Here is a 27,345-nt window from a genome sequence, read left to right as displayed (position 1 = left end):
TTTTTGAGTAAAAGTGGTGATTTGTCTTTTGAAAGAGTTTGTTCTATGAGAAGGGAAAAATTTCTTTAAAAACTATTGTTGCATTTCATCCCAAGCATGAATGGATCCTGACCTAATATTTTGTAGCCATGTTTTAGCTTTATCTTTTAACAAAAAAGGAAAAAGCTTTAATCTAATGGTGTTCATGCTACAATTTAAGTCATTATAAGTGTTACAAACTTCTTCAAATTCTCTTAAGTGCAAGTATGGATTTTCTAATTCTAAGCCATGAAAAGTGGGTAAAAGTTGAATAATACCTGGCTTAAAATTAAAATGAGATGCATCAGGAGGAAAAACAATACATGATGGTGCACTTGTTCTTGTTGGATTCATATGATCTCTAAGTGTTCTAACACGATTATTCTCATTATGAATTGATTGATTATCTTCTTCGGCCATGTTTTCTGAAGAAAATGATGATTTTCTAGAAAGTCTACCACTTAATGTACGTGTCCAAACTCTCATGCAAATACAAAAGAAAAGAAAAGAAAAAAGAAAAAGAAAAAGAAACAACAATTAGAAAAACAAATAAAAGTGAAAATAAAATAAAATAAAAAATTTAATTTATACAAGAACTTACCTCCCCTGCAACGGCGCCAAAAACTTGACACGATCAAAGAGTTGATGTCTTATCCCAAGTGCAGGAGTGTCAAAGTAAAATAACCCGGCAAGACCGGGGTCGAACCACAGGGAGGTGAATTATATAAATTACAAATAAAGAAAAAGAGTTGAAGAGAATAATAACAGAAAAAGAGTTGAAGAAAGTTTTGGGATGTGATATTGATGTAAAGATTAAACAATAACAAAACATATGTCAAGGTTATAGGATTCACTAATGGTATTTCAAATAAATATAATATAAACTCTTTTTATTACTCAACTAGAAACCACACACAAAGGAAGTTCTAATCAGATGATTTCTCGTTATTAGCTCATTATAAATTACTAACATGATCATATTAATTATCTTATATAAGTAGTACCATACTTATAAATATCATCAAGCATTCATGTTGCTAGTTTATGTTAACAACAAATCAAGTTTCTATCATAATAACGATTTCGGCCGAAAACTATGAAAGATCAAGCATTTGATGTACCAAATATTATACAACATAAATCTAAATTAAACATTTAATAAGCAAGGTATTAAGAATTAGTAAGATAAAAAGATAAAACATGTTAATAACAATCTTTCTTGGATATAAACATTTAAAGCTCATGTTGAGTTTATATTATACATATTCTAACACCATTAGAGAAACCTTTTCACCTTGACATAATTAACTTAGCTAAACATTAAGAAGGAGAAAAACACAAATAAACAATATAAGAACATAAACATAATATAAGCTAACTAAGTATAGGAAAGGAAATGAAAGAGCATAAACAAGAGATTATTATAGCATAAAAGAAAACTTGAACATTACAAAGATGTAGAGAGAAAGCAAGAAGATAACTTTGATCTGAAAATTAATATATGACTAAATACATGGACAATGCCTCCTTTTATAGGCTAAGTTTCAGAACTATTGATTGATTGAAGAATTGGTGGGCATCCATTGATTTGGTGGCTGGTTTTTGACATTAATGGCTGCTGTTTTTTTGATATTGTGGGCTGATTTTTGATATTGTTGGATGGCCAAAACGTTATTGATCACATTAGAATTATAGCCAACTGAATTGTGGAAGTTGTGGGCAATTTTCTCAGCTTTCCAACAAAAAAAACCAGAGCTCATTTGGACTTCTAGAACTCAAGATATGAGTCAAAAACCGAATAGTGCTTGAGTTGCAGGACAGCTTCCGACGTCTTCGTTGTTGCTAATATTTGGGCTTGAAAACGGCAGAACTAAGTCTTTGACTTCATATGAAAGTTGTAGGTCTATGTCTTACCTTTCCATCGATATAAAATGGACCTAAATCTGATATCTACAGCTCCAGATATGATCAAATTACTGAACAGTGTTCGAGTTTTGAATGCACCAGCAACACTTTGCTAAGTTTGGCCTTCTTTTTATCCTTTCAATTTCAATCTTTAAACTCATTAATCAATCCTTTTATTTATGTGATAGACCTGCATTTAGGATGAACATTTACCATGAATTAAAGGTATATTATATTTTTAGACTTGCTAATATAAAACATGCTTTTGTTAGGGAATTTAATGATACTTTAGGTGCAATATGATGACATAAATCCTTAATGAGAATGCACTTTTAAGTACTAATCATTTATCTTATACTTGTTTGACATACCATTAGTGGAACCTCTAACCTTGACATTTGTTATTATCATTGTTTAATCGTTACGTTAATATTCCATCTCAAAGTTCTCATCTTCTTCTTCTTTTTCTTTATTATTATTATTATTATTATTATTATTATTATTATTAGTAGTAGTACTACTACTACTACTACTACTACTATTATTGTTGTTATTGTTGTTGTTGTTGTTGTTGTTGTTGTTGTTGTTGTTGTTACTATTGTCATTTATAATTTGTACAATTAACCTCTCTGTGGTTCGACCCCGGTCTTGCCGGGTTATATATTACTTCGACACTCCTGCACTTGGAAGAATATATCAATCTTTCAGTCGTGTCAGTAAGAAATAGTAAAGGTGATAAGGAGGGTCCAATAACATCAACAACAATAACTTGGTTGATTTCCTTAGAAGAGATTTTGTAGCAGTCCAACCACATACCCGTTTGATATTGCAACAACAACAACAATAGCTTTCAACATCTGTAGCTCCCCAAGGTCCCCACAGTTGTAATTTCTCCTTTGTTTCCTTCAAGAGCAGCAGTCTCTCCTCAGAAGGTACGAGCACCTCCACAATGATTTTCCAGCTCCAACACTTCAGCACAGCATGAACTCCAGTGGTATCAGCTTCAACACGGAAGCCCAACAATCGTATCAGCAGCTCAATTAAAGTTTCCCTATACATGGCAACCAACAAAAACTGTTGGTGTAGTTTGTAAATAAATAAAAGAAAAGATGTTTCTCCCATATTAGAAAGAAACACTCCCTCCTAATATTTCTAAGTGTGGGTTTCTATTGTATAGTAAATTAAGTCATGGTAGGCAAACTCTCTTATTTGGCTTCATAATGTTATTATATGGATATTTAAAATATCAAAAGATAGCATTTGGAGCTTTAAACTTGAAACTTAATATGAACAGTTATACTGTTTCATGAATAGTCATATTGTTTGATGAAAAATCATATTATTTTATCAACAATCATATTATTGAATAGTCATATTGTTTGATGAACAATCATAGTGGTTCATCAACAGTCATATTATTTGATGAACAATCATACTGTTTCATCGTTATGTTTCAAAGTCTATAAAAGCATCTTACTACAAAGAAAAGAAATAACAACAAAATACATATATTCTTTTCTTGGTCTTATCTTCTCATTCTTTTAAAGGTTTAGAGGGCTTAGTTGTATCTTAGAGGTGTTATCTCTGTGTAGAACAAATAAACACCTTAAAGATAGTGTTTTCACGCCTCTAAGCCAACTCCATATTTGTTTCCATCCTAAATTTTCCTAACAATTTTAAGGAGTTTATTTTGATGGAGACAAATATGAATTTTAGTGTCAAAATTGCTAAGGATGTCAAAATTCAACTAGATCGGTTTGATGGTACGAATTACACAAAATGGATGGACAAGATGATATTCTTGCTTACTTCATTAAAGATTTACTACATACTTTATCCGAATGTATCTGCATTACCTGAACCATAAGAAGATGAATCTGTCATTATTAAGACTACAAGAGTAAAACGTGAAGAAGATGAAGTGCTTTGTCGAGGGCATATATTGAATACTCTGACCAGTTGACTTTATAACATCTTCTCTAAATTAAAATCACCAAAAGAAATTTGGGCTACCTTGGAGACACACTACAAGCAGGAAAAATCAGGTTCTGATCGTTTTCTTGCTTTAAAATTTTTTGAGTATGAGATTACTGATAATAAGCCAATCATGGATCAAGTCCATAAAATTCAAATGCTGATATCAAAACTTAGTGATTTGGATATCAAAGTTCCTGATTCACTTCAAGTGGGGGCTGTTTTATCAAAACTTCCTCCATCCTGGAATGAATATAGGAAGAAGACATTGCATTCTACAGACAATTATACCTTTGAACAGTTTCAAACACACTTGCAAATTGAGGTTCAATCTCGTATGCGTGAATTGCAAGCAACAAATTCTAAAGTAAATTTGGTTACTAAAACTGGTTTGACAATGACTCAAAATAATCTGAAAGTGCAAAAGAAAGGAAACAAATTCAAGAAGAAACAAAATGCTAATAAGAAGCATAGAGTTTGTTTCCATTGTCAAAATAAGAGGCACTATATAAAAGAGTGCAGATTCAAGAATTTCAACAAGAAAGGTGGTTCTTTCAAAGTGAATATGGTTGAAAAAGATGAAATTGGGGAGTTAATTGCCATAGTTTCAAACATTCAAATTGAAATGATTACCAAATTAAATATGGCAACTAATGTTGTAAAGACTTCAGATTGGTGGCCAGAATCTGGTGCAACAGTTCATGTTTGCAACAACAAAGTATGGTTCAATATTTATGAAGAATTGAAAAAACCTGAAGAGGTCTTGATGGGCAACTATAATTCTACCAAATTTTTTAGAAAAGGAACTATTGAGTTGTACTTTACTTCTAGACAAAAATTGTCTTTACTCAATGTGTTTTATGTTCCTGAAATTAGGAAAAACCTTGTATATGTTAGTCTCTCGAGCAAGAAAGGGTTCAAGATTATTTTAGAGTCTAATAAGGTAATTGTAACTAAAAGTGGGATGTTTGTGGGAAAGGGTTATTCCTGTAATGGCATGTTTAAGTTCAGTATTAATGAAATCAATGTTGTTTCTGTTTATATAGTTGAATCTACTTCTCTTCTTTGGCATGCTAGATTAGGACATTTAAATTATAGATATTTGAAATATATGTGCAAGCATGGTGATATTTCATATCAAGATAATGATAAAAATAAATGTGAAGTATATATTCAAGCAAAGATGACAAAGAAGCCTTTTCCTAAAGTAGAAAGGAATTCTCAATTACTTGAGTTGGTCCATTCTGATATATATAAAATAAATGGTATGTTAACAAGGGGTGGGACAAGATATTTCATAACTTTCATTAATGATTATTCTCGTTTTACCTATGTTTACTTGTTAAGAACTAAAGATGAAGCCTTTGGAAAATTCAAGAAAATGGTAGAAAATAAAAAAGAAAGGCAAATTAAAGTTCTTAGAAGTGATAGAGGTGGAGAATACTTTTCTAAAGAGTTTTCTACTTTTTGTGAGGAAAATGGAATAATCCATCAAATGACAACACCCTATACACCACAACATAATGGACTTGCTGAAAGGAAAAATAGGACCTTAGTAGATATGGTCAATGCCATGCTTTTGAATGCTAAATTACCGAATAATTTATGGGGTGAAGCCTTACTTACTACATGTCATATTCATAACAGAGTATTATCTAAAAAAATCAAATGTTTCTCCCTATGAAGCACAGAACGGTAGAAAACCAAATCTGAATTATTTTAAAGTGTGGGGGTGTGTAGCTTTTTATAAAAGTTCTGATCCTCAAAGAATAAAATTAAGACCTAGAGGTCTTAAGAGTGTTTTTGTTAGTTATGCACAAAATTCAAAGGCTTATAGACTTTTAGATTTAGAAACTAATGTGATTGTTAAATCTATACATGTTGAATTTATTGAATATAAATTCATAAGTTATTCAAATGTGAAAGAACTAAATCTAAAGTAATGACTTCTAGCTCAACGTTAAGTGAAAAACGTAAAAACTTAGAAGTAATAGGTTCCGGTGAACCTAGAAGAAGTCAAAGAGTTAGAAAGAAAAAACATATAGATACAAATTTTATTTCTACTGATTCAATTGTATTTTTAGTGGAAGGTGATAGAAATTCAATATTAAAAAAGACACTTATGATCCTAAGTATAGAAGATGATCCAAAGCAATTCGGTCAAGCTATGTCTTCTAGAGATGTTACTTTTTGGAAAGAAGCGATAAATGATGAAATGGATTCAATATTATCCAACAATACTTGGGTCCTAGTAGATTTATCTCCAGGTTCTAAGCCAATAGGATGTAAGTGGGTGTTTAAAAGAAAATATAATACCAATGGTTCTATACAAACCTTCAAGGCAAGATTGGTTGCCAAAGTTTTTACTCAAAAGGAAGGTGTTGATTATTTTGATACTTATTCTCCAGTGGTAAGAATTACATCAATTAGAGTTTTATTTGCATTAGCATCAAGTTATAAATTATATGTTCATCAAATAGATGTAAAAACGACTTTTCTAAATGCAAATTTAAAGGAAGAAGTGTATATGGAGCAACCTAAGGGTTTTATACTTCCTGGTAATAAAGGAAAAGTTTGTAAATTGGTAAAGTCCTTATATGGTTTAAAACAAGCTCTGAAACAATGGCATGAAAAGTTTGACAAAACAATTTTGTTGAATGGTTTTCATCACAATGGTGCTGATAAGTGTATGTATTCTAAATTTACAAAAGATTCTGGTGTGATTATTTGTCTCTATGTAGATGACATGTTAATATTTAGCACCAATATGATTGGAATAGTTGAAAACAAAAGGTATCTCACTTCTATCTTTAAAATGAAAGATCTTGGTGAAGTGGATACAATTTTAGATATCAAAATTAAGAAACATAGTAATGGCTATGTATTTAATCAATCACATTATATTGAGAAAATACTCGATAAGTTTAAGCATCTCAATATAAAGGAAGCTAATATTCTATTTGACTCTAGTATAAAGTTAAATGATTATTGTGATAAAGTGGTAGCACAACTAGAATATGCTAGTGCCATTGGAAGTCTTATGTATGCTATGCATTGTACAAGACCAGATATAGCTTTTGCTATATGCAAATTATCAAGATATACAAGCAAGCCGAATACAGATCATTGGAAGGCTATTGTAAGAGTCTTTGGTTACCTAAAAAGAACAATCGACTTAGGCTTGTTTTATTCTAATTTTCCAGTTGTGATTGAAGGATATAGTGATGCAAGTTGGATGACTAGTTCAAGTGATAATAAATCTACATCAGGATGGATTTTCTCACTTGGAGGAGGTGCGATATCTTGGGCATCTAAGAAACAAACATACATCTCTCATTCTACCATGAAATCAGAATTTATTGTTATAGCTGCTGCAGGTAAATATGCAAAATGGCTAAGAAATATGTTGTTTGATATTAAGTTGTGGTCACAACCTATGTCAGCTATTTCTTTATACTGTGATAGTGAAACAACTATATCTCGAGCTTATAATAACATTTACAATGGTAAATCAAGACATCTAAGCATTCGACATGGATATATTCGAGAGTTGATTACAAATGGTGCAATCACCATTGTCTATATGAAGTCTGTGAATAATTTAGCGGATCCACTCACAAAAGGACTATCTAGAGACATGGTACGAAAAACAACTAATGGAATGGGGTTGAAACTCGTTATTAAAAATACCAGTAATAGGAACCCAACTTTGGATTAGCAAAAAGCTTATCTCTTAGTTTAATGGGTAATAACAAGTTACTGTTTTGTATCTATTGGACACTGATAATTAATTTGAGTCCTTATTCTGATAGTATTCAGTGTGTTCTATTACGAAAAGTAGAATGAGCGTGGGCTCATAATAGTGCTAAACAGTTGTAAACCTCTTTAAGAGTTTGAATAGTATTATGTGTGTAGTATCTTTTATTCTACAATAAAAGTTTTGGTTTAATATACAGACACCATTAACTTTAGTAGGATTCAAGTTCTAACACTAATTGAAGGTTTAAATTGCAAAATACCTTCTTGTAAGTATAATTCTATCAAGTGAAAAGACCTTCATTACAAACTAGTGGGGGATTGTTGGTGTAGTTTGTAAATGAATAAAAAAAAAAAGATGTTTATCCCACATTAGAAAGAAATACTCCCTCCTAATGTTTCTAAGTGTGGGTTTCTATTGTGTAGTAAATTAAGTCATGGTGGACAAACTCTTCTATTTGGCTTCCTAATGTTATTATATGGATATTTAAAATATTAAAAGATAGCATTTGAAGCTTTGAACTTAGAATTTAATATAAACAGTTATACTGTTTCATGAATAGTCATATTGTTTGATGAATAATCATATTATTTCATCAACAATCATATTATTGAACAATCATATTGTTTGATAAACAATCATAGTGGTTCATCAACAACCATATTATTTTATGAACAATTATATTATTTCATCGTTATGTTTCAAAGTCTATAAAAACATGTTACTATAAAGAAAAGAAATAATAATAAAATACATATATTCTTTTCTTAATCTTATCTTCTTATTCTTTTAAAGGTTTACAGGACTTAGTTATATCTTGGAGGTGTTATCTCTGTGTAGGACAAATAAACACCTTAAAGATAGTGTTTTCACATCTCTAAACCAACTTCATATTTGTTTCCATCCTAAATTTTTCTAATAAAAGCAACAACAACATTCATTTCATCATCAATCAACTACAACAATGAAGGATTTTTCTACAGAACCTACCTTATAAGCAACGTCATCTTCAGCGGTAATAATATATGATCTTCCAGTAGCAGTCATGGAAGTTCCTCTATCACGACATGCATTTTTTTTGTAGTCATGGTTTTCTTTAGCAACAGCACCGTAGGTTCTTTCTAGCCAGACCAGTAACTTCTGGTTAGAGCACCGTGAGCCTCTCTAGCGCAACCGTTTTTCATCTCCAACAGCTTCAACCATGGACCACCACTAGTCGCAACCCTTCTTAGCTAAACCACGACCATCAGCAAAGATTTCCCAGAACCAATAAATGCAATCGTTGCATCCTCAACACAGGTAAACTTTCTCTTTCTTACATTTCTTTTGCACGTTATTTTGATGAAATGTAATTAATGGTGGGAGAATAGGAATGCTGGAAATGCAGACATGAAATGTATGTGTGTGTATTTATTTGTTTAGGGAGGATATCACGGTCATATGATCATGAGTAATTTTATATGATTATGAGTAATTTTATATGTTATTTTAATTTTATATATTAATGTTTGAATTTTTTATAAAAAAATATTATTTAAAAAAAAAGCAAACTATTTTTTTTTTCCTAACTGTTTTTGAACTTGTTAAGTTAATCAGGTCACATTAGATCAAACTCTACATAATTTTTTTTTTTTTTGAAAATATATTAACAATATCTAAATATTTTTTTATTTTTATAAGAACAATTGACCCAATCCACAACATAACCCGGGTAAAATGATCTCGTGAGTTGCTAATTAAATTGGTATTTAACCCATTTTATTTTTAGAGATGACATTAGTTATTTGACTTATGTGAGTTAAATAATTTTTTCGACAAAAAAAATAAATATGCAAACTTTTCAAATATAGTTTTTTAAAAAACCTAATTAAATCAAAAGACTTATGCATATATTAAATTAAATATATTAAGAATCATATATGCCAATAAATACAAAAAATAAAATATTAATGTATCTATTCAACACACTACGGGTTGGATAATTTGTTTGACAAAAATAAATAAATATGTAAACCTTTAAAATACATTTTTTTATAATCTAATTATAAATCAAAAGGCTAAATATATTGAGAATCATATGTGTAAGTAAATGCAAAAAACAAAGTGTTAACATGTTTATTCAACTTATCTTTTTATAGTTTTTTCTAACGTAAAAGAATTAATATGTAGGCGTTATTAATGTGTTTTTTAACATCGAGTGATAAATATAACTATGAATCAAAAGGTTAATGCTTATAGTAAATATCATATGTATTAATAAAAACATGTTAGATTTTAAGCTAACTTTTAATATAACAAAAAAATAAAACAATGTTATAATTGTTATTGAGAAACATTATTTTCGTAGTTTTTGTATAATATTTTTTTAATATAAATAAAAAAAATTAAAAAAAAATTAATAAAGATAAGAACAAAGAAAATATAAAAAGACAGAATGTAGAGTAATAAATATTTAAAGTATAAAAAATATTATTATTTTCTAGAAAAAAGTGTAAAGAATAAGATAAAAACTAAGAAAATATTACAAAAAAAAATAGTGATGATATATTAAGTGTAAAATAATAAAAATGTTAAGTATAAAAAAATATTAAAAAATACTTGTATTTTTTAAACAAAAATTATAATCTTATCACGCTACATTGCCACTAAAGTAATAGATAAAATTTATAATTATATCATTTTCACGTGAAAAATACCATTTTTTTTATAATAATAATGATGATGATGCAGAAATATTTTGACCAGGGACAAAATTGATTAACCCTAAATAGAACGGAGACTTATTTGTCTATTCGTTTCATTGAAACCATGCAACATGTCGCTTCAAGAACCAACGACATACGCTCCACCAGATATTCGCAACCCAACTCGAAGGTTCTCTCTTCTTTTTCATCGAGTGAGTAGTGAAGAGGAAGTTGAATTTCAGAGACACTGTGACTGTAAAGAGAGAAATGGGAGACCGCTACTTCCCAAATGAAATGCCAGACTACATACCAGAAACAACGACAACAGCAGTGGACGAAACAGTCACTGAAAGAAACAACAAAGACTCACTTACAAAGCTCCTGTCTTTGCCGTACAACATTCTCTCTCAAAGACTTAAAGCATCAGCGTTGGACGTCAAAGACACAGTTAAGTTTCCCCTTTCACTCAATTCTATCCTTTTGACTACTAGCTTCCATTTGTTTCTAACTTTCAGACACACCCCATCATGTTACTTTAGTTTTTTTAATGTTAAAGATTGAAGGGTTTTCTTTTTTTCTTATTGGTTGTGTTTAACTTCAGGTGGTGAGGGAGACATGGGGAATGAGTGGGAAGAGAGTGAAAGATTATAGTTTGTACACCGGGGCATTAGGGACTGCATACTTGCTTTTGAAAGCATACCAAGTTACCAAGAATCAGAATGATCTTAACTTGTGCTCTGACATTATCAAGGCTTGCGATTCTGTTTCTAGAGATTCTGGGTATTCTCTCTCTCTCTCTCTTTTTTCTGTCTGTTTTGTTGCTGGCTCATCCAAGAATAGGTATTACTACTTTTAGATATTTTAATGCGGAGGTTGCTTTAGTTCTAAACAACTATGGATTCAATTCTTGCTTTATCTGAGGTTAAATGGGGATAAATTCGTATTGAAGCTCGTCGATGTGTTGTGCTGCGTTTGATTATTCTATTATTACGGGAATCATGCACTCAGTTATGGTTGTCTCGCTTTCTATTAGCATTTTTCTCTTGTCTTTGGTTATTTGGTTTGTGGAAATGCTCAATTGTGTATTTGATCTTGGCATGGATTGTCACCGTAAATGTTTAAATTTTTTAATATATTTGAAGTCGGCACTTAATTTTATATGCCAAGTCTAGGTTAAATTTTAGGTGTAAGTGTAACTTCCCAATCCTTGGGGAAAACAGATAAGTCAACTTGATTTAGTTGCTTATGTGATCCGTTGGGGCTGCAGACGTGTGACATTTATATGTGGACGGGCTGGTGTTTGTGCTCTTGGTGCTGTTGCAGCAAAGCATGCTGGGGATGGAAGGTTATTAGATCATTACTTAGCTCAGTTCAAAGAGGTGCCTGTTGCATTTCTTCCCCTTCTATGCATTTTTTTTCCATCAAAAGTTGGTTGCTTTTATATATCTTAATTAATATTTTTTCATCCTTTTATAAACCTAATTAATATGATTTTCTTTTTTCTTTTTCTTTTTTTTTTACTCGAGGGCAGATCAAACTTCCTAGTGATTTGCCATATGAGTTATTATATGGGAGAGCTGGGTTCTTATGGGCCTGCTCATTTCTAAATAAGCATATTGGTAAAGAAACCATATCTACAAGCCGCAAAGTAAGGCATTTCTTTTATTTCTTTTCAATCCAGCATTCATTATTGATTAGAATGAACCCTTTGCTAAGTTGGCTTTGAAACTTCTGCAGAGAGCAGTTGTGGATGAAATAATTAAGGCTGGAAGATTGATACGCAAGGGAAAATGTCCACTGCTGTATGAATGGCATGGAAAAAGGTACTGGGGTGCTGCCCATGGACTTGCTGGAATCATGCTTGTTTTGATGGACTTGGAACTGACACCAGATGAGGTGGAGGATGTCAAGGGTACTTTACACTACATGATTAAGAACCATTTTCCCAGTGGCAATTATCCTTCAAGTGAAGGAAATAAATCTGATTGCCTTGTGCATTGGTGTCATGGGGCTCCTGGGATCGCTCTTACCCTTGCGAAAGCAGCTGAGGTAATCCTTGTATAGTGATGCAAGCTGCATAAGGTAGCCTAGGTGCTAATGGAATTTATCTAGGCATGTCTTTTACTATGTGCATTTTGTCTTGCGTACCTGCTAATAAAAATTGGTGAAAGTACCTCATTAGTTGAAGATTTAATGCTATTTTTTCATGTAAATGGCCAAATAAATATTCCATTGTTTGATGACATTTCTGATCTCGTCCATATTAAGAAATGAAGAAAGAATTTCAGTCTCATAGAGGAAGAACCATTCTTCCAAAGTGGAACGATCACCTGTCTTTTTCTAGTGCTAAAAGTTCAGAACATGAGATTGAACAAGTCATCGCTACCACTTTCCAGATGTCTGCATCCACCACCTTTTTGTTCTTCTGTTAAAGACCATAATCTGTAGTCTTATTTGTAATATAGAAATGCTACTGTGACCTCATCATGAATTTCTTTGCAATGTTTGAATTATTCAGGTTTTTGGAGATAAGGAGTTTCTGCAGGCAGCGATGGAGGCAGGGGAGGTGGTTTGGAACCGGGGTTTGCTAAAGCGAGTTGGCATATGTCATGGAATCAGTGGAAATACCTATGTTTTTGTTTCACTTTACCGATTAACAGGTAATGTGGAATACTTATACAGGGCCAAAGCCTTTGCTTGCTTTCTATATGATAGAGCACAAAAACTTGTATCAGAAGGGAAGATGCATGGGGGTGATCGCCCCTATTCACTGTTTGAGGGTTTTGGAGGAATGGCTTATCTCTTCCTTGACATCCTTGAACCATCGGAAGCCAGGTTCCCTGCTTATGAACTTTAGATCGCCATATAATATTTCGACTGTTACTAGATGTATCATATCATGTTTGCTTGTTAACCTTAATACAGTCTGTAGATATTTGAAAGGATTTAGCTACTTGATTGTATGGCTCTAACTTTTTGAATTACTTTCTTCTCAAGTATAGAATGCTCATTAGGGAACACTACTAAAGATTTTTTTAGCTTTCGGGGCTTCTTATTCATGCTGTGTTTAGCCACATCTAGGGCCGCGCCCACCATGTGCAATTCTCTGGTTTTATCTGAATAACTCGGTTCTTTTTCATTGGATAAATAGAAAGAGTTTTACTAACAAGGATAGGCATTGTAGATGAACTTGTATTTCAGTAATCTCTCTCTCTCCCTCTCTCTCTCTCTCTCTCTCTCTCTGTCTACACGAATTCATTAATGGCATGATTAGTTGATAAAGACCAGGGAAACTTTTCCAGGTCTGATATGGAAAAGTGAAAATGATGAGAAGCAACAACAGTTTTCAAGCCGCTGACCCGTATTAAAGTCAAAAGTTGAGGAAGCTTAAAATTTGGAAAATGGATTGAGAGGGGTAGAAACCTGTATACAAGGCAACAACAAGTGATATTGCACATGAACGATTTTGCATTGGCCTTGACAAAATACCAGCAACAACACTTCCAGCCATTTGCCTTCTGTAAGTGCAAAACAACGAACGGACAGGCACCGCTTGTTTATTGCAAAATGGTCCATTTAGCTGTTAAATAGGCAAGAAAACTTTTTTTCTGATTTGAAAGTGTTGAACCTGCCAACATTAATCAGAGAAATCTGAACTTTGCAGTACGGGTGAGTGATTTTAGTGCCATTTGATTGATACGGAGTCATCTACTCCTACAAAGTGAAAATTGTTTACACAAGCAAATCATCCAAATCCAAACTCACGAAAGGACGCGGTATTTCTTCTTCTTTTTTTTTTTTTTTTTTTTTTTTTTTTTTGCCCTCGCATCAGCCTCTCCCATTGCAAAGATTAGTACACAAGAAACTCTCTCCAGCCTTAATTAGGCCAAACCAACGAGTTTCTCGCTAACCTCCCACACTTTACGAGCCTTCTCTGCATCACTAGCTTCTTGAGATAGCTGATTCTCAAAAGAAGCCGAGTCCTTGTTCCAACTCCAGTAGACCCCTGATTTTGTCAGGCTTGGATCACTTACAACCTAAACAAGAAAGAGCAGATTATTATTGCACGTTATACAAACCCATAGCAGAGCATTTTTATTTCTATAGTTTCCCCTGTTTTGGTTACCTGAGCAAGTCTTTTTCCAGCATCTTCCTCGGAGACGAAGCCCTTAGTGATGTACTTTTGGAATGGAGGGAATAGAAGCCTGAACAAAGGAATGTGCTCCCTGAACAAGCCTGTTGTGGCAATGCAACCTGGGTAAAGGGAAGCAAATGTAATGCCAGTTTCTTCATGGAAACGCCTGTGGAACTCTTGCATAGTGAGCATGTTGCAGACTTTGCTATCCTTGTAGGCTTTGGCACCATCAAATTCACCACCATCAATCATAGCTGAGCTGTTTAGCCCATTCAAGCCCCCTGCAAGTCCCCTCAAGTCACCAAGATTGGCCTTAGGAGGAACATTGCCAGCCAATGTATTTGTGTTCCCTAAAACATTTCACAGAAACAACACCAAATTTAGTGTAAACAATCGAAACATATTCACAAGAAAATGAACCTTAAATGTGTTATAGTGTATATACCTGTAATTGAGCCAACAATTATGAGACGTTTCGATGGGTAATCAGATTTCTTCATGTCCTCAAGCAACAATCTTGAAAGGAGGAAATGACCCAAATGGTTAGTTCCAACACTAAGTTCAAATCCTTCAGCAGTGAATGTAGGCTCTTTTGCAGTTGGCAGGTAAACAGCAGCATTGCAAACTAGCACATCAAGTGCCCTTCCTGATCGCCTAAAGGTATCCACAAATTGGCGGACACTGTCCAGTGAAGCAAGGTCCAGATGCATAATGGTGCAGTTCTCTTTGGCAATGCCAGCTGATTTAGCAGCCCTTTCTGCCTTAAGGAAGTCTCTGCAGGCCATAATTACGTGCCATTTTCCAGTTTCAGCTAGAGCCTTAGCCGCTGCTAGACCTAATCCAGAGGAGGCACCAGTGACAATGCAGCATCCTTGTCTAAGAGTTTTCTTGCCGTCTGAAGAAGCCCTGTTGACTGCTGGAGTAGCAGTGGCCATTGTTTGGGCTCTTACAGTCCCAACTCTTTGGTTGAATTCCCTCTTCTGTGAATAATATTATACAAATGAATTCATTAGAAAAATCCCTTTTGTTTGCGAGTTTGAATTAATGCAATTTTCAGCCAAAAAAAAAAAAGCAAGAATGAACCGGCATAGTAGCTACCTTCCACTTCAATGTAGAAGAGCTAAAGTCAGCTTTGACATGGTCTGAGAGTGAAACTCCAAGCAAGCTTGACTCCTTCAAAGATGCACTAGATTTTCCCTGCAAAGAAAAAACCACTGCCAAAATCAACACTAAATTTTCCTTCAATGCAACAAGTAAAAACAAAGACAAAACAAAGCACTACTATTATCTGACCTCTTCGGGAACAACAAAAGTAGAGGAAACCAAAGAAGCAGCCTGGAGAGCCATTAACGCTTGCAGAGCAAACTCTGTGCCTCGTAAAATGGGCTTTCAAATCCTTTGTTTTAAGGACTATAGATTTTGTATACAGTACCGACTGGAGTGAAGAGCTCAGCTTACTAGTGTGCAAAGGAGCTTGTTTGGAATTATATGTGATGTGTGTGTTGGGGGGAGGATATGTTTGGCAGACAGGATAAGATCATTAGCAGCACATGTATCTTCCACGTCACTTCCAAGCACCAATCAGATTTTGAGTTTTGGATTTCCCATGATATTAATGGCCTTGTCTTTTTGTTCCTTTGATAATTGACAAATAGTTAGGGATATTTGGGTGCGTTTCCCAAAATGTTCCACTCCTCTTAGCTATGGGCTGGGAGATATTGAGGTGTTGAATATGACAGGGAATGGTGGGGGCATATTTCTGGATTATGGATTAAGAGGTTGTGCCACTCGAGCCAAGGTTTTGCCAGCCTCTCTATGGTTGGGGGGGGGGTTGCAGACTGGGAGCCAAGGCGCCATGACAAAGTGGAGGGTCCCCGGTTGCAGTGACGGGGACATACATGTGTTTGGATTTTGGTAGCCACAATGGGCTTCCACAGAATTTTATTTTTTTTGGTTCAGGTCCATTTCTACTATCACCCGCAAGCTCTCAGCTAAATCATCACTATGAGTTGGTGGATGGTTAAGAGCTGCCCTCTTAGCTGCGGAAATGTGCTTGCCTGCCAAAGCTCACACCAAGTGGTAACTTTTGTGATATAACCTTACTAGCTGTTAAGACCAAGCCCCAAGCCTTGGATTAATGGACAAAATGATAAGCCAATCTGCTTCATTATACATGTCTAAATTAGCTCCATGGAAAGAAATTGGCACAACGCATTTGGTTCTGAAACAAAAGAACAGCAGCTGTGAGGTCACTTCAAGGACGGATAAAAACAGTGCTGCTGAGCGCCAATGATTGAATAGACAACAATGGGTTAGAAGTTAGAACCTACAAGACTGGACATGATCATTAAAGAATATGAAAGAATTTCATTTTAATTGAATAAGGTTTTTCCATGCTCTACATCGGTTTCTAAATTCATAGTTGGGCCCGCCCCCCCGCTTCTTTTTTTTTTTTTAACAAATCTATATTCTTCTCAATGCTCATCCATCGGCACTCAATATCCAATGAGCTGAAGCACAAGAAGAATTGGAAATCGCTAAATTACACATTTCACCTCTGTGACTGTACATGTTTTAACCAGTGGCGAAAATGACCTGCATTAATTTGCCAGATCATTCTCTTTTCAGCCCCTTAACTCCGAACTGGCAATCCAAAATTTTGGAAAGTTCTGATTTCCCCTCGAAGGCCGGCAGTTACAATCACCATACCATACGCAGACACACTTTCGCTTAACCCATTGGAGATATCCACACTGGCATGAGGACTCCTTGTTCTAGTCGCTAAATTAAGCTTTTCCTCCGGCCATGTTGCTGATATTCTGTCAAAGAAGTAACCATTGGTTGCACAAGAAATAATTCCATTTAGAGGACTATTTGTGCACCCGGATAAAGATTGTGACCCCTCAATACTTGCTTCCTCAACAGGAGTAGGTGGGTGATTGACAATGGAAACCTCATCAAGATGGTTATCGAGGCCACTCTGTTCTCCAGATAAAGTATCTTGTAGCTCCCAGGTGTCTCCCATGCCAGGCCATGGGATCGCCACCAATGCATCTTGACAATGGAAATGCTCATAGGAATGTGTGACAGCAACAACTTTGCTTCTGCTAAGTCCGGAATCAGCTTCATACTTCCAGACATAAATATATGAATCCTCACTAGCAGAGACCACATATTTTCCATTTGCTGTGAGAGAAGCTGAGATTTGGCTGTTGGTGTTACGAAAACCTATCACAGAATCATCAACTTAATCTTTGAGGATGGTACAATCCTAAAAATGCATGCATAGGAAAGAGGGGGGGGAGCAAAGACAACAAGCACTGCTAAATATATGATTTTCTATGACAAGCATTAAAATGGAGGTTAATGAAAAACCTTTCAGGTTTTGCTGATTGAAACAACCATTGAAGCAGCTGAAGAGATCAATTCGTTTCTGTTCAAGACCTACACTATCAAATTATTACTCCAGAAGATTTTCACCTTCAAAGCTGAAGAAACAGTATTAAAGACCTAGAATTCTAAAACAAGATCGCATCACTTGTCAAAACCTTAAATAGATATAGATAGTTTAAATACTGTTACCAAGTCTAAAATGGAATCACAAGCACCAAATTTTACGCCTTTGATACAAGGTTTGGCCTTTGGAACATGGGTTCAAATGTACGAGAAAAAAAAAAGCTACGTGCAATCAATTTCCCAAAAAAAAGAATAAGAGTAAGATCAAACATTTCCTATTCCACCTCATATGAAGACTCCTTAATATATGCCATTTCAAGTTGTTTAAAACTAAGGGTGTCCATGATTTGATATTTTTTCATTGTATATCATAAAAAATCCTAAAAATGCTCGACTTTATCTTCTTACTGCCTCCTCGTACAGAAAACTGTGACTGATTCCCATCGACTCTTGTGCTTAAGCAACTTGTTCTCATTATTTCTACCAACAAAATATCTATTGTATTATGGTCCACTATACAAAGCCCATTAGGATAAGCTAGGTTTAGTTAAATCAACCCCTATATATATATACATATATATATATATATCAACTTTATTGACTGATACCTGATTACAAGCATGTTACTGATACATGGGGAGGGGGATGGTAGATGAGACCTATCATACAGGGTGCACTTGAGAAATCAAGGCAGAAAATCAGGTTTTTCAAAGATTCCACTTATGAAGACAAATCTACCATATATTTTTCAAGAAGATTATGATCCAAATGCAATTCATCCTCTTTTCACTAATACAGGATCAACATGTTTTTCCAACACTGCATTACCAGCCCGTATTCAAGCACTAGGCAAACCAAAATAGTTGAGACATTATGAAAACTTGAGCTAGAATACCATAGTTTAGTTAAATGATCTATGCATACCAAAAGCAAAACTGCCATACAGAAATTCTCTTCCAACACCCAGAATAACCCAAAAATCAAACTTAATGTTAAAATTCAGAATTGTGTAATCTGGGAAATATATGCTGCTTACAGCATACGTGATATGATGGGGCAACATAACCTTTACTCAGTTTTTTCAGATATGCCTGGATATCTTCAAATATTTTAACAGCATAAAAAAGCCTGACTCCTCTATGTCGCTAGCTATTGGATAAGCAGGAAAGGAAAAGAAAAGGCTGCTATCATGGAGAATTAAATAAACATGATTTACTTCTCGTCCTCTTAATTTTACATCCAATTTCTGTATATCTCACTTCAAAAGGCAGGAGAAATTGTAGGATTCAGTTCTTTCAGATAACATTTTAAAAGGCAAGAGTAGAATGAGGTATTTTACCCCTCGCAAGGCATAAGCCTTACAGATTTTTACACGCATGCTAAGCATGTAACTAGGTATTACATCAAATAAACAAAATTAAGTATAAATGTAAAAGAATATATTTACACTACCAATATATGTTACTAACGAAACCAAGGAAAATATTGGCAAATGAAGAAATGCTTAATGACAAATTAATATTCCATAAAAGTAAATATTGTCAATAAAGTTTTTCAAAAAGCAAATATGCACAATTGTGCAAAGTTAAAGGCAAACTGAGACCACAGTGCATCAAGGCATGCCCCCAAACAGAGATTGGGAAGTTTGTTAAGGTCTCCATGAGGTTTTGACCTGGGAGAGCTTTTATTTCAACATTGATGTGTGGAAAAGAACTGGCAGCATTGCTTTAAGTCACACTGATAGGCATGATGTGCAAAGTTGTCTTCAATGCTAGCTTTTTTCTAAATCATTGAAACAAAGACCTGATGGACTGGGGTTTACCATTTCACTGAGCCAAAAAGTCTTGGCTCAAAGTATTTTTGCTACCTAATTGCTTTGGTATTATTAACTTAATCGTCCTAGTCAGTTTACAAAATATTTTTTTTCATGCATGATTTCATTACAACGTGGCCAGAAAAGACCAGAAAAGAAATGATAAGCCAACATTCTTACCTTTGAACTTGCGAACCAGTTCAACACCATCAATAACTCGAATTCGAGAATCAGCTGACGTGACGATCACTTCTGATGAACTTCCTGGAGCAAACTGTTTAATAAAATTGATCAGAGGACTGAAAGCACCATAAAAGGTACGAGTGCAAAAAATGCACAGCAGGTTGTTCCTTGAGCAAAAAAAAATGTAGCAGGAAATGGATTCAGGTATTTTTCAAAGCTAAACCAAACATGTTATCTCTGGAATTGAACATCATGCTAGAGCCACCAAATTACCTGGAATCCGGTGATTTTTTTAAGATGAGCTTTCTTCTTCTTACTTTGCAGATTAATTTGACATTTTTGTTGCAACTTATTCTCTGAGAAGAAAAGACAAATAACAAAAGAATAATTAGTAGTCAGTGAGTGGGTGAAATTTGAGAATGGTGGGTAAGAATCAACTTGTACCACATGTATTGTATAAACAGCAGCTTCCCTTGTGCGAACCAACAAATGCACCCTTCAGAAAACCATAAAAAAAATAATGTTAAGCAAAAACATTGAAACCTTGAATATTATATACAGAAGGCAAAACGTGGCCTACCTGACCATCTGGGGTATAGCAAGCCGCAGTGACCATCTCATGCAGATCATTCCAATCAACAACTTGACGATCAGGAATACTCCAAATGCGAACCTTTGCATCTAAGGACCCACTAATGAAGTATCTATCATCAACAGGATTAAACTGGACGCATGTTACTGCATCATGGAAATCCATAAAATAATGCAATTAGCAAAGTTCAAGGAAAGAAGGAAAAAGATCTTTGCTAGTTTTGACCATCTCATAAAAGAAAATGTTAAGCCAATATACAAAAAGTCACATTAAATGTTAAGAAAATCTAGAACGTCATAGAACCAGTGAAATAGGGTTTTGAAAATGCAGTTAAGTGTGAACTCCTGTCTTCCATGCTTATCACAGATGAGATCTTCTATTGAAAAGGGGGGCAATTGTAACAGTAGCTTTTTAAGTAGTAGGTTGCAAAGTTATAGGCAATGCAAAGAATAAGCATAAAAAGGTATGGCGCAACATACTTACCATAATCACTGTGAGAAAAGATTTTCAAACAAGTATTGCTAGACAAGTGCCATAGGCGTACGGTTTTGTCCTTAGAAGAAGAAAGCAGGTGCTGGGAAAAGAAAAAAAATGAATTTCGTTAGGATAGGCAAGAATAAACTAGTGGTTCATGATTCTTAACAAAGACATTTGTGCACACATCTCAGTTCACGGTAGAGCTAAGTAAACTTGAATGGCAACAAGCCTCCCCAGGGCTTCTGAAACACTTATCCAGATGAGGTTAAAACCTAGAACTCATCATCTCCCTCCCTCTCAAAATCTTCACAGCAAAATGTTAAATAAACTTAATTCATAGTTGAATATCAACTTTTGTACACTTCCAAAATATGTTTAAGATCTGCTTATGATCAATAAGTCTGTTATAACTCATTAAAATATAAACAGACAACAAAATCTGTGGTAGCATCACTGCTTTAGAGAACAAACAACAGCAATTCTCTTGTAGCCATGCGGAAGTTCATGAAATCTCGACAACAAAAATGAAAGAAGAAAAGGAACATGCCAGCAGATAAAAGTTGTCAATATCAGAAAACTAAAACTAAGTTGAAAGAATGAGATGAGATCAGAATAAGCAGAATCTGAAGGCAAGGAATCTTCAGAACTTTTCCAACTTGAAAAGCTGCCCAAAATCCATGAATTTCTACTGTAGAGAAAAAGGTAGAGGTCCTTCTCAACATAGCCAAAATATCACAAATCCCCACTCAGTTGCCATTCATCTAACTTTTAAAATACACCATGATGACAGAAACAATACCAAAGGATTTAGGAGGTGTTTGAAAGTCTGGTAGTGGTTGCTTTTCAAAATGTTTTTCACTCGGAAATGCATAAAAAAATTATTTTTTAAAAAACATTTTTGATATTATCATATCAAAACGATCCAAAAAAAACTAATTTAAAGCAAAAATAATCAGTTTTTTAAGAAATGTTGTTTGGAACGCAATTCCAAAAGGCCTGTGATTTGAGGGCGGTCATAAGTGGAAAGCTATGAGAACTACCTATGGATCCCACTTTTATGTGAGCAGGGGAGCGCTAAACTGGAAGAACTTAATAATCTCTCAGATACTAGACAATAGTAGTTTCTTATGAACTCTAAACTGTCCAACGTAACCAACAATGAAATACTGAGAAACTGAACTACGATATACATAAAGCAAAAGAACTGGCATAAATTCCACACTGGCAAGTGTTAAAACTCTATCTGGTTGAACCTTCTATCAAGACAGGAGTCGAAAAACTCTCCTTAAAAGAAGACCTGAAAGTGAGAAAGAAATTGGAAAGAAAAGAACGTCCCGTGTAATGGTGCATGAGTATGGAAACTTTTAAATTGCTCAAAGCAATTAAGAGAAGAATTTCTTGAACCACATCATAACAAGATGGCGAGTAAATAACTAAATCAGTTTTGCATCTGCACTGCATTCCACATTAAAGAGCAAGAAAAGTTAGTAGCCGGATGGTAATGGCTAAAGGGAGAGAATTTCAAAACGTCAATCAACTATTACAGATGGATATAACTGACCTGAGACTTGGACCTTAATTATGATTGATGAATGTGTGTTGCTTTTAGAACAAAATTAATAAGTAAGAATAACAGAGTTGTAAATTAACTAACCTGAGACTTGGACCATGAAAGGTCGAGCACGTCATCAAGGTGCCCTTCGAATGAACAAATGGGTTTATCCGTGAGAGCAAACACAGTCTCTGGCATGATGATATGGTCAAGGCTCAAAGATTTTCTGCTTATAGATGACCTCCCTCTCCTCTTCTTCTCCTGATGGGTATCCACAAGTGGTGACAACAAATTAGGTTCTGGAGATCCATTTGGCATCAACAACAAATTCAAGCCCCCATCATATGGTTTCTCCATCAATAATTCTCCTTTCCTCTCCGACTCCACAACCTGCCAGATGTTAATGACACAATCCTCACCTGCACTTGCTAGATACCTCCCGTCCAAACTGAACTTAATACTCCAAATCGACCCATTATGAGCCTGTATCTCCTGGCTCTTATAAAGTGCACTCAACTCTTTAGACGGCCTCCCGTATTGCCTTACCCTCACTCTCTCTGGCCCGTGAAATGACACATCCTGGCTATCATCCGTAGCAGAACTTGACCTCCTCCCTCCCTTCTCCGATCCAGTATCCCTCTCATCACTACTTCTCCTCTCCTTATTGCCTGTCACACTATTCGCCACGCTCTTTATACTCCTAAACCAACTGCCCTTCTTTTTAAACTTTGAAACCCCACCTCCAATCCCTCCATTAGCATCGGCATCGAGATTTTCTCTCGTCCCGTCCTCCATGATTTGCCTCCTCATCAATTCTTGCACGATCGGCGAATGCCCAACAGACATTTCAAACTCCTCCATAGTCAATTGCCTCCCAGTCCCAACTTCCTTCAGCTTATTCCACATCCCATCTTCTCTTATCTCATTAACAACAAACTCTTTCACATTATCAAGATTCTTAATAGTACAAACCCGCGAACCTCCCTCGTCCACCACTGCCCCATCGGTATCTGCCCCATTACATTCCAACTCCTCCGCAAACTCCACCGAACTCCCAACTGACAAACTGCCATTCAAATCCCCATTAGAATTCGCAGAATCTGATCGATTCACTTCCATTTTACTACAATGTTGTTTCCCCGAAGGCGGCTTATTAGGCGAAACAACATCAACACTAACACTACCCTCTTTCGGAGAAGACCCATTTTTGCTTTTGCATTTTTTACCGCAACCAGCGACAAAAAGCCCATTATTGCTGTGCCTGTTGTTATTAATATTATTATCACTACAGCTATAATTACTATCATTACTATTTACATTAATTGAATCTTGCAAAAAAATGGAAGAAGGCGAACAATAAACAGAGGAAGAGTAACACGAATTAAATTCATCATCATCATTGTCACGATCTACCGAACCGCCACTTTCTGGTTTCGATCGGGCGATAGCAGTTGAATCACTTGGACACAGACCATGCAGTTTCTCTCCGATCAAACGATCCGATGACAGGGAGCGGTTAAAATAAAAATCTCCGTTGTTAGCTGTTTCGGGTTTGGAGCGAGAAAGAGATGGGTCGGAGCTGAGACCCATCTGGAGAAGAAGGCGTTGGCGGCGTTCGGAAATGGATTCGGGTTGAGAGATCCAAACATGATAATTACTGGCAAGAAGACGAGGGGAATTGGAACGGGTCGGGTCAGGATCGGAGTCGGAGTTGGAAGTGGAGCAAGAACAAGAAGAGGAAGCAATGCGATCCAATGACTCGTAGAAATGTTCATCTTCTTCTTTTTCTTCAACTAGTTGTTCTTCACCGTTACTGTTGTCGTTTTTGTCAGTAATGGTGTCGTTTCTGCTCATTTTTTGAGGGGTTGTGGAGGGGTCATTGTTGAGATAGTGTTAGGGGAAAGAGAGGGGGGCATTTCATTTCATTTTTTCATAGAAATAGAAATACAAATGGAAATGGAAATGCCCCTAGTGAAATGGGTTTTCACTGGGTTTGTTTGGGGGCGTTGTGAATGCTGCTGTTATGTGGAATGACGACGGATGATAATGTGAGGGAGGATCGGAGATCCGGTAAGAGAGAAAAGAGAGGGAACGAAGCCCTGCGTGGTGTGGTGGGAGGAGATGTGCCAGCGTTGGTGGATGCCCTCTTCTGTGCGTGTTTTTGAGTTCGTTTTGTGTTTTTAGACATTGGTGTTCAGGAGCGCGATAAATTCTGTTTTTTTATGCGTTTTGTATTTTAATTAAAAGAAAATTAAATTAGTATTTTTGATATACTAATAATATAAATTTAAAAAATTTATTTTAATATATTTTTAAATAAAAATATTCCAAGAAAACATTTTACGTTACAGTGTCAAACAGGCGCATTGGAAAGGAGATTTGAGTTTGGAATTTCTTTTATCTGGGATGAGAGTAGAAGTATTGGGGAGAAAAAAACTAAAAAATTGATTAAATTAAAAAAATTAAAAAAAAATAATTGAAGAAATCAAATCATTAAAAAAATCAATTAAATAGGTTAGAATTTTAAAACAATCGAATTGAACCCAACTTACACAGGAAAAAAACTTAAATCAAACTAAAAAAATAAACTGAAATTAAACTCATTAAAAATTATAAAGATAATCTTAAAAAAATATTTAAAAAAAAAATAATAACTAATTGGTTTAAACCCGCTGTTACTTGATTTTAATATTTAAAAAAATTAATTTAATTATTTTTTTAATAAAAATCAAATTAATATCATTATCAATATGCTGCTTGTACTTTTATTGTGTAAAGGTGATGGATAGTTACTTTACTATAAAAGTGCATTTTATTCCAAAAATAAAAAATAAATAAAGCTTTGTCGTCATATTCATAAATAGAACTGTTCTTTAGCCAAAAAGAAATAATATCAATAATAAATAGATAAAACAATAACGGCAAATAAAACCACTCACACCCCTACTAGTACAATTAAATTAAAAATAAAACAATTGTTGAATTTCTCTCCTGACACTGTTTTTCCTGTCCTTAAACTGTTTTTTTATCTAATCTATTAATATTTCATTTATTAAGAATTAATATTTTTATTTTCCTCTTAATTCTTGATTTTATAAAAATTTATTTGTTTTTATTTCTCACATGAGATAATTTAAATTAGAAAAGAACAAACCTGTTATAAAAAAAATTGGCCCATCTGCTTTTTTGTTAAATTTTGGATGGTAGTTTTGCCAAAGTTCCTTTTGCTCCTTTTACTTTAGGGATCAAATATTTTGATCCAAAATTTTATTTTATTTTTATCTTGATCCCTTTATTTGTTGAGAGGAGAGGAAAAGAGTTGCTGAAAAATATTTTTTTTTTCTTCTTTCAAATTTTTATTCAAACCCTACTTATACATGTATTTTTAACTTATGTTAAATTGTTTATTTTAAATTTTGATTAAGACTCTCCCTCTTGTTTTTAAGGTTGTTTCATTTAAAAAAAAAATAGATTTTAAAAGATAATATTATTGAATCTGATAAGGGTTAAAATCTAAATTATAAGTTGGGCAGATTTAACTAGCATCTATCTAAAATGTTGTTATTCTAGTATTTTTTTTATATTAAAAAAATATTGAATCAAAGTGTTTTTATTTTTTTAAAATGAATTGGGTTTTTATCTAGTTGATCGAGTCAATTAAGCCACATTTTAACATCACTATATTAATCTTTATAAACCCAAAAAAACAACAACAATATCTATAATTTAAATAAATAAAACTTTGATACCTCTTTGCAAAACAATTCCACCATGTGCTGGTAAGGTTTGGCATCATAGCTAGGTAACAAAGTGCCAAGTTTGCTCCTTGGACTAGAGAGCATGGAAATTTAATGACAAAAATGATTATAGCAGTAACATTAACAGGGTATGGCTGTCCATTACCACAGCATTGGCAGTACCAATTGTAGCTGTGACCATCCAAAGCCAAACCTTCATGTACCAGAACTGACAGTAATATAACCTGTAACGTCACTACTATTATTGTTATTTTTTATTATTATTATTAATATTATCAAGAAAAAAAAACCATAAATATAATTTACATAATAAAATTAAAAATTATTATTATTATTATTATTATTATCATTAATATAACTATTACTATTATTATTAATAACATTATTACCATTATTATTATTACCACTAATATTGTTATTAGCAATAATAAGAACAACAACAACATCATCATTATTATTATTATTACTACTATAATTATCACAATTATTATTGTTATTGTTATCATTATTATTATTATTATCATCTCAATTATTATTATTATTGTTATCATTATTATTACACCATCATCATAATTATTTTTTTGTTGTTGTTATCATCATCATTATTGCTACTATTGTTATTATAATAAATTATTATTGTTATCAATATTATTAATATTATTATTATTATTTTGCTAACTGTGGGCGCCTGGACTAGCTTATGCACACATTGACTAATTCCTTAGAACCCTAAAAAATTAGCAACTATGTAAACTTTTAGTGACCCTGATATTTGTGGTACTCGAACTGGTGATCTTTAGGGAGCAAACTCAAAGTCTAACTAATTGAACTACATCTCTTTATTATTATTATTATTTTATTATTATTATTTACGTGGAGTGTCCGGGCCAGCTTACGCGCACCACGACTAATCCCCACGGCTCAACTGAACATCTTGCAAGCCCAGTGAGCAGGTAAGGCACCACGGGGGTGACAGGCGTGCATGATAAGACTCGAACCCAGGTGCGGAGGAAGGGGACAAGCCCCTCCCACCGCTGGGCT

General features: G+C 34.2%; 3 protein-coding genes across 5 annotated transcripts; 1 reads left to right on the top strand and 2 right to left on the bottom strand.

Moving 5' to 3' along the window:
* The first annotated feature begins 10,479 nt into the window (after positions 1 to 10,479).
* LOC105117644 (lanC-like protein GCR2) lies at positions 10,480 to 13,348 on the top strand. Its single transcript, XM_011015375.1, has 6 exons — positions 10,480 to 10,785; positions 10,940 to 11,118; positions 11,606 to 11,717; positions 11,870 to 11,986; positions 12,076 to 12,387; positions 12,857 to 13,348. The coding sequence occupies exons 1-6, from the start codon at positions 10,606 to 10,608 to the stop codon at positions 13,193 to 13,195; spliced, it is 1,239 nt and encodes a 412-aa protein (XP_011013677.1). The 5' UTR covers positions 10,480 to 10,605; the 3' UTR covers positions 13,196 to 13,348.
* Positions 13,349 to 13,894: 546 nt separating this feature from the next.
* LOC105117643 (protochlorophyllide reductase, chloroplastic) lies at positions 13,895 to 15,972 on the bottom strand. Of its 2 annotated transcripts, none has more exons than XM_011015373.1 (5): positions 15,767 to 15,972; positions 15,572 to 15,670; positions 14,919 to 15,453; positions 14,465 to 14,823; positions 13,895 to 14,375 (listed from the first exon to the last, which is right to left on the bottom strand). In XM_011015373.1, exons 1-5 carry the CDS (start codon positions 15,818 to 15,820, stop codon positions 14,220 to 14,222), a joined length of 1,203 nt encoding a protein of 400 aa, XP_011013675.1. In that variant the 5' UTR covers positions 15,821 to 15,972; the 3' UTR covers positions 13,895 to 14,219. The 2 variants fall into 2 exon arrangements, with proteins under 2 accessions (XP_011013675.1, XP_011013676.1); XM_011015374.1 differs by having other exon boundaries at positions 14,919 to 15,450; positions 15,767 to 15,971.
* Positions 15,973 to 16,789: 817 nt separating this feature from the next.
* On the bottom strand, positions 16,790 to 24,740 carry LOC105117641 (WD repeat-containing protein 44-like). 2 transcript variants are annotated; one of them, XM_011015371.1, is made up of 8 exons: positions 22,649 to 24,740; positions 21,001 to 21,091; positions 20,506 to 20,663; positions 20,370 to 20,421; positions 20,199 to 20,281; positions 19,923 to 20,016; positions 17,849 to 17,917; positions 16,790 to 17,701 (listed from the first exon to the last, which is right to left on the bottom strand). In XM_011015371.1, the coding sequence occupies exons 1-8, from the start codon at positions 24,398 to 24,400 to the stop codon at positions 17,106 to 17,108; spliced, it is 2,895 nt and encodes a 964-aa protein (XP_011013673.1). In that variant the 5' UTR covers positions 24,401 to 24,740; the 3' UTR covers positions 16,790 to 17,105. The 2 variants fall into 2 exon arrangements, with proteins under 2 accessions (XP_011013673.1, XP_011013674.1); XM_011015372.1 differs by lacking the exon at positions 17,849 to 17,917.
* Positions 24,741 to 27,345: the final 2,605 nt, after the last annotated feature.

The sequence above is a fragment of the Populus euphratica genome, unplaced genomic scaffold, assembly GCF_000495115.2.
Source record: "Populus euphratica unplaced genomic scaffold, PopEup_1.0 scaffold1467.1, whole genome shotgun sequence".
In the NCBI taxonomy this organism is placed as follows: Eukaryota; Viridiplantae; Streptophyta; class Magnoliopsida; order Malpighiales; family Salicaceae; genus Populus; species Populus euphratica.
This window is presented reverse-complemented; position numbering and strand designations above follow the sequence as displayed.

What these genes read in the sequence shown, in the direction of transcription:
- LOC105117643 (XM_011015373.1), bottom strand. Translation starts at nt 15,820, where the DNA reads ATGGCTCTCCAGGCTGCTTCTTTGGTTTCCTCTACTTTTGTTGTTCCC. An exon ending in CTTCTACATTGAAGTGGAAG is followed by an intron (nt 15,454 to 15,571) that starts GTAGCTACTATG and finishes TATTATTCACAG; the next exon opens with AAGAGGGAATTCAACCAAAG. An exon ending in CTGGAAAAAGACTTGCTCAG is followed by an intron (nt 14,376 to 14,464) that starts GTAACCAAAACA and finishes TTTCTTGTTTAG; the next exon opens with GTTGTAAGTGATCCAAGCCT.
- LOC105117644 (XM_011015375.1), top strand. Translation starts at nt 10,606, where the DNA reads ATGGGAGACCGCTACTTCCCAAATGAAATGCCAGACTACATACCAGAA. An exon ending in CCATATCTACAAGCCGCAAA is followed by an intron (nt 11,987 to 12,075) that starts GTAAGGCATTTC and finishes AAACTTCTGCAG; the next exon opens with AGAGCAGTTGTGGATGAAAT. An exon ending in CCCTTGCGAAAGCAGCTGAG is followed by an intron (nt 12,388 to 12,856) that starts GTAATCCTTGTA and finishes TGAATTATTCAG; the next exon opens with GTTTTTGGAGATAAGGAGTT.
- LOC105117641 (XM_011015371.1), bottom strand. Translation starts at nt 24,400, where the DNA reads ATGAGCAGAAACGACACCATTACTGACAAAAACGACAACAGTAACGGT. An exon ending in GCTATACCCCAGATGGTCAG is followed by an intron (nt 20,422 to 20,505) that starts GTAGGCCACGTT and finishes GGTTTTCTGAAG; the next exon opens with GGTGCATTTGTTGGTTCGCA. An exon ending in CTGTTTATACAATACATGTG is followed by an intron (nt 20,282 to 20,369) that starts GTACAAGTTGAT and finishes TTTTCTTCTCAG; the next exon opens with AGAATAAGTTGCAACAAAAA.